We start from the raw sequence: 7,500 nt of genomic DNA, 5'->3' as shown, positions 1-7,500 counted from the left end.
CGGACGTCATGTCCCGACACCCGAAGACCCAGCGTCCCTCTCCCTTCTCCGCGCAGGAAGCCGACCTCTCCGTCCCGCTCAGCATCACCACGGAGCGACTCGCGGCCGTCGACTTCACGGAGCCTGTCTTCATCGACGAGTTCGCCATCGCCTACAAGCTGCCGAGCCTCAAGTCCGACATCAGGGGCTTCATCAAGCCCTTTTCGCCCGTCGTAGGTTGCGAGCGAGCGAGCGAGCGCCACGAGCCGTTGCTTTGGCCTTTGGTGGGATGGGGTTCGGTCTCCTCGTCGGGCTTCGGTTTCATTGCCTTTCAAGTTCATTATTTTTCAAGTTCATCATTTTCAAGTTCATTACTTTTCTCACTTTTGTTAGCAGTAATTATCATTTTATACGATGATGATGATTTATTTGATTATGATTAGTATTACCAATGTTATAATCATGATGGTAATAATTATCGTTATCAAAAATGATGTAGTCAAAAATATCGTTATTGATATGATGACCGATAATGATAATGATAATGATGATAATAACAATGATTATAATAATAATGATGCTAATGATAATGATAATAATTACAATAATAATGATAATGGCAATAATGATAATGATAATAACTACAATAACAATGATAATGGTAATAATGATATTGACAATAATAATTATAGCAAGAGTAACAATTATTATCATAATAATGATAACATTAATCATTATCATAATAATGATAACATTAATCATTATCATAATAATGATAACATTAATCATTATCATAATAACAATGATTATGGAATCTATTGTCAACATTATTCTTGTTCTTCTTGTTATTACTATTCTCACCAACATCACCATTACCATATTTATTATCATTATTGTCATCGTCATCATCATTATTATCATCATTATTACTATTAGTGCAAGTACCTTTATTGTTATTATTAATGTTATTATCATTATAACTATCATTATCATTATCACTGATCATTTTTTTTAGAATTGCTGTTATTATTATTTTTAATCATAACTGCTATTATTGTTATTATCACCATAATCATTATCAATATTATTATTATTATTATTATTACTATTATTATTATTATCATTATTATTATTATTATTATTATTATTATTATTATTATTATTATCATTACTTTTATAAATACCATTATTACCTTTATCATTTTCATTATCATCATTGTCATCATTATAGTTATTACCACTATTACGGACTATAGGTTTACTGTTTTCATTATCGATTATATTCTTACCACAATCGTTATTTTCATTGCCAGTATAAGGCACTCCTTGGTTAACTGTTTTGATTAGCGGTGATGTCACTTTTATCACAATCATTATTCTTATTAGCATAATCAAGCACTATTGGTTTACCGTTTTCATTATCAGTGATGATACCATTATTATCAAAATCATGATTCTTATTAGCAGATATTGCCTACTGTTATATTTTCCTCAGTTGTGGCTCCTGATGCTTCTCGCTGCCATAATCGTCTGTGTCTCGACCTGGTTCGTCCTGCGCTCATACGCTGCCCATGGCACCCGCCTGTGAGTGCCAGCACCTATTAGTTAATTTAGGTTTCCCGCTTTTTTCTCTTTCTTTCACGCTCTCGTCTCTCTCTCTTTCTCTCTCTCTCTCTCTCTCTCTCTCTCTCTCTCTCTCTCTCTCTCTCTCTCTCTCTCTATATATATATATATATATATATATATATATATATATATATATATATGTGTGTGTGTGTGTGTGTGTGTGTGTGTGTGTGTGTGTGTGTGTGTGTGTGTGTGTGTGTGTGTGTGTGTGTGTGTGTGTGTGTGTATGTATATATATATATATATATATATATATATATATATATATATATATATATATATATATATAAATATATATAAATATATATGTATATATATTCATATATATATATATATATATATATATATATATATGTACACACACACACACACATGTATATGTATATGTGTGTGTGTGTGTGTGTGTATCATCTCTGTTTCTTTTCTATTCAATATATCTGTCTGTATATGCATATATCTATCTGATATCTTAAAAAGAAGTGAAATATAGCTGTTGAAAAAGCCTTATTACCATCACGAATTTATAATAGCATGTCTGTTATAGTCTCCCAATTATTCTGGCAGGATGAAAGACAGAAAACGACGTGATTCAAGGGGAGACAATGCTAGAGAGAGGGCAGTTGAGAGGTCCCTGCTGTGGACTATGTGCCATTTGATCAACCAACGTGAGTCGACTCATACTTTCAGTCATAAAGCTTACGAAAAAAAGAGAAAAAAAGAAAACAAAGGGAATAGGGTAATCAGTCTGCCTATCAGTACACACACACACACACACACACACACACACACACACACACACACACACACACACACACACACACACACACACACACACACACACACACACACACACACACACATATATATATATATATATATATATATATATATATATATATATATATATATATATATATATATATATATATATATATATATATATATATATATATATATATATATATCTTAAGTCTGCCGTTCCTACATCGACGATTTTAGTATCATTAGATTCCTCTCGCTGTCCACATTGCAAATATATAGGTTTTATTGCGTGGAAACCCCCTTATAGTGACAAACTTGGCCTCGATAGCAGGAGAGGGCATGGACGGTTCCAGGGGAAATGTGTGGTTAAATAACACATGATATAACCTTAAATGAAAATAACGATGATAATTCCCTGCAGTGGAAAGTAATGTGAATTTTCCTTTTCGTTATTTTCATTGTGGTTTATATTATTAGTGTTATTTAACCCCGCATTTTCCCTGGAACTTTTCATCTCCACCCCTGCTATCAGGGAGGTATGTATGTATATCAGGTATGTGTGTATATATATATATATATATATATATATATATATATATATATATATATATATATATATATATATACCTATTCTTTCTTTCTATTTCTTTCTCTCTTCCTTTCTTTCCTTCTTTCGCCTAGCGCAGCTTTATCAAATAAAGGGGAGATGAAAATGAGAATCTTATTCCCAAGTATGTCGCTATAGGGAGGTTTCCGCGTAATAAAACCTATATACTTGCATTGTTAACAGTGCTAGGAATCCAACGATACCAAAATCGTCGATGTAGAAGCGGCGGAATTAAGATTAAGATTACCCTGTGTGTGTGTGTGTGTGTCTGTGTGCCCAAATACACACACACTGATCACTGACATACAAGAATTCATCACTGCTCTCCCTGGTCTCGTGCGTGACTCGCTCCCCCTCCCCAGCTGTCCCCTGGGAGCCCACAGGGTACGCCCCAAGGATCCTGGGCGGCCTGTGGCTCCTGGTGGCCTTCATCCTGGGCGTGGTGTACCGGGGCAACCTCAAGGCCATGCTCATCCTGCCGACGCTGGAGCTGCCCTTCAACAACCTGCAGGAGCTGGCCGACTCCGACGAGGTCATCTGGTCTCCCGGAAGCCATATAGCCCATCAGTTGCTCATGGTTAGGAATGCTATTCACGTTTTTATTGTTTTTGTTGTTTTTGTTGTTGTTGTTTTTGGTATTACTTTAGTTTATATAAATATATATATATATATATATATATATATATATATATATATATATATATATATATATATATATATATATATATATATATATATATATATATGTGTGTGTGTGTGTGTGTGTGTGTGTGTGTGTGTGTGTGTGTGTGTGTGTTTGTGTGTGTGTGTGTGTGTGTGTGTGTGTGTGTGTGTGTGTGTGTGTGTGTGTGTGAGTACAGTAGAGTGTGGAGGAGGAGAGTTACGTTTGTGAGATAAACCAAAGTAGAGTTTTAAGAGATAAAAGAGACAGTAATGCGAACGTAAACACCCAATATAGTGATATTCAGTAATTCAGAATGTCCAAGACGGCGAATATGCCAAAAGAAAATAACGATAATAGAAATGACAAGAGAAGAGTACTAGGAATAAAGATAAGCACAGGAAAAAGATAATACTATTTATGATAATAACAATGATAAGGATAATAACGATAATGATAATGATAATGTAAATAATTGTAATAATTATTGTGATAATATATATATATATATATATATATATATATATATATATATATATATATATATATATATATATATATATATATTTTTCTTTTTTTTCTTCTTTCTTTTCTTTCTTTTTTTCCTTGACACTCCTGCTACTGCATGTAGTCTGCTCCTACTCACGACACCTTCTCCTCCCTCAGGCTGCCCCGCCAGACTCCCTCTACGGCTCTCTGGCCAAGAAGACCTTCGTGGAACTGAACATTCCAGCTGGAATTCAAAGAACATACCAGGGGAAGCACGCAGTAATCACACTTATGTCGGCCATAATTGCTTCATCTCATGACACTTTCTCTAAGGTAAATTTATGCTCATTATGTAATTTATGTAATTTATGTATTTATTGTAATTTATGTATTTATTGTAATTATGTATTTATTGTAATTTATGTAATTTATGCTCATTATGTAATGCATACATTTGTATATATATATCTGTATCTATATTTATCTATCTATCTATCTATATCTATATCTTATCTATCTATCTATCTATCTATATCTATATCTTATCTATCTATCTATCTATATCTATATCTATATCTTGTCTGTCTATCTATCTATCTATCTATATCTATATCTATATCTTATCTATCTATCTATCTATCTATATCTATATCTTATCTATCTATCTATCTATCAATATCTATATCTATATCTTATCTATCTATCTATCTATCTATATCTATATCTTATCTATCTATCTACATAAATAGATATCTATCTATACACACACAGACAGACAGACACACACTGTTAAAATCTGACTCGCCATTCTATCTTCTTCTAGACGGGAAACTGTAAAATCTTTGTTCTTCCGGAACGTTTTCTAAGAACCACAAGCATGGGAATCCTCACTGGAAAAGGAAGCAATTTGAAGCCAAAATTGGATAAAGCGTGAGCATAATTTTTTTTTTTTTCGAGTTTGTGTGTATGTGTTTGTATGTATAGTTGTGTCTGTGTGTGTGTGAGAGAGAGAGAGGCTTTATGTGTGTGCGTGTTTGTGTGTGTATTTGTGTGTGTGTTTGTATGTATGTTTGTATATGTGTGTTTGTGTGTGTGTGTTTTGGTTAGTGAGTTTGTGTGTGTACGTTTTGGTGTGTATTTGATCGTTTTGTGTGTGTGTGTGTGTGTGTGTTTGTATTTGTATGTATATGTATGTGTATGTGTTTATATATATGAGTGTAATTATGTGTGTGTTTATATGTATGTATGCTTGTGTGTATATATATTTGTATGTATGAGTGCATTTGTGTGTGTATGTTTGTGTATGTATTAGTGTACTGGGTTTCTTTCTATACGCAGATGTTTTCTCTGTATTTTGGATATCTATTTAGATGACATAAATACAGATATTCGATCTCTGGGTCGCGATTGTCTGTTATTGAGATCAACTTTCAGTAGAATTAAACCGCTGAAAGTCTACGGACTCCCCCGCCAGGTTTCACTTACATTTTTAGGACTAACTATTTTTACACTTGGCTTAGCACTCCGATTTACGTCAAGGCAATTGGCTGGAAAGGGTATTTGATAATTGAGATGATCAATAATGATAACAAAAAGGCCGACCCCACTAGAGATTAAGGGAATGAAGAAGAAAAAATACTAGTCAAGATAATAACGAGTACGAACAAAGTTTCTGCTGTGACTGGCTTTTTACTTTACATTACCTTCCGTATGAGTGTATAAAGATCTTAGCCTCTTACTGTACGAGTTTATATACGTGTATGTGTATATATACCTAGATCTGTGTGTGCGTATGTGCTCAAGCGTGTCTGCGTGCGCCCGCGTGAATGTACGGTCGGACGTGTGCGTGTGCATGTAAGCGTAAGTATACGTGTACGCGTGTGTTTGCGTGTATATGTAGTCGTGTTTGTCCGTGAGCGAACGGACGTGTTCATGTGGGTTTTTATAGAAATTACTTTGCACATTTGTTACAAAGACTCAATCATCAGCTCTCGCTTAGAAATAATTTTGTTTGTGGCAATTGTTGCACAGGTTGTTTGAGCCGTAACTGCTGGATCTTATATTCTTTGCAATGATAGTTTTCACTGTTATAGCACTCCTATCTATTGAAAACAAACTAAAAAGAAAATAAGGTAACATCTGCACATGGCTCTCCAGACTGTTTTTTCGTTTCATTGTTGTTGATTACTCTCTGGCTGTGATTGCTCCTGCATGGATGTTGGATTGGAAATATAATAACAGCTGCATAAAATAACCCCACATTTTTCTTTTATTGGATATCTTCCCTACCGACGAGACTAATCCTTTGCACCTTTTACCACAGAATTAAATGGATAAAAGAATTCGGAATCACGGAACAATTGATCCGAAACAAGTTCTCCAACGGGACTAACTGCGTCAAACCACCGACTTCGAACACTGGTTCACAGGGACTGCGAGCGCTCGACATCGTGGATTTCTTTGGTGTCTTCGTCATCTATATTTCCGGTGAGTCTTTATTTGATTTAGATATGTATAGCGAATGTGTGTGTGTTCGTATAGATCGGGATGTAGATATTCAAAATCCGTTCATCATTCATTGTTGTTTGTGGTCCCGGTTGCTGGGTACTTTATCAGTACGTTGCTTAGAGTTCATTATTTTTTTACTCTTTATTGTTCCTTATTTCTCTCTCTTCTTATTGTTCCAACTTTGAAGTCATCCACGTTTACCAGCTGTGTGTGGTTTGAAATACGAATCACTTTTGCTTTGCTTCTCCTCCAGGCATTCTTCTTTCTGGAGGCGTCTTCGTCGCTGAAATCATCGTGAAGAAAATGGACTCCCGGGATCACCGTGGCACTGGCACCTCTTCCCGCGAACTCAGGGGCAAGCAGAAGCGAGACGACACGCTGGCAGAGTCTGCAAGGAAGTGACCGCCTCCCTCGACGCCAGCCTCGGCCGCCGGAGTTCGGGACAGCTCGTCAGGAGGGCCGGCGCGAAGACGTGTGGATCATGACCTGCATTTATGGGCGTTTCGCTTTGACAACTGCATATGAATATAATAAGTAGGAATATATAAACCAATGCACTGTCCACTGAACGTAAAGGGAAGAAGCAACATATCCAACATATGCCCATAATTCATGAGGGATGTCGGACTTTTCGGCGAATATTATTCTCATCGACGGATGTTTTGCCGACGGATTATTGGCCGATCGATCATTTTCCCGACAACTATTCGGCCGAACGGCGAAAAAATTAACAAATGGAACATGGAGTCGTTCACAGTTACCATTTTTCATTTCATGTTAAAGGTATAAAGAGATTTATTCAGAAGCATAATTGAAGCAATCATTAATTCGAATACATAATGAAGGCAATTTATTCTAAAACATAATA

At 35.4% G+C, this 7,500-nt stretch overlaps 1 protein-coding gene across 1 annotated transcript in view; it reads left to right on the top strand.

The window, feature by feature from the left end:
- Positions 1-7,500, top strand: part of LOC113814547 (glutamate receptor-like) — a 10,874-nt gene that overhangs the window by 2,334 nt on the left and 1,040 nt on the right. Inside the window, exons 4-11 of the mRNA XM_070144980.1 lie at positions 57-212; positions 1,475-1,563; positions 2,170-2,270; positions 3,337-3,551; positions 4,302-4,457; positions 4,948-5,054; positions 6,448-6,611; positions 6,886-7,030. Coding sequence (XP_070001081.1) covers positions 57-212; positions 1,475-1,563; positions 2,170-2,270; positions 3,337-3,551; positions 4,302-4,457; positions 4,948-5,054; positions 6,448-6,611; positions 6,886-7,030 — 1,133 coding nt within the window. The remainder of the gene's footprint in view (positions 1-56; positions 213-1,474; positions 1,564-2,169; positions 2,271-3,336; positions 3,552-4,301; positions 4,458-4,947; positions 5,055-6,447; positions 6,612-6,885; positions 7,031-7,500) is intronic.

The sequence above is a fragment of the Penaeus vannamei genome, chromosome 33 (genome assembly GCF_042767895.1).
Source record: "Penaeus vannamei isolate JL-2024 chromosome 33, ASM4276789v1, whole genome shotgun sequence".
NCBI lineage: Eukaryota > Metazoa > Arthropoda > Malacostraca > Decapoda > Penaeidae > Penaeus > Penaeus vannamei.
The sequence above is the reverse complement of the archived record's forward strand: the minus strand, read 5'-3'. Positions and strand labels throughout refer to the sequence as shown.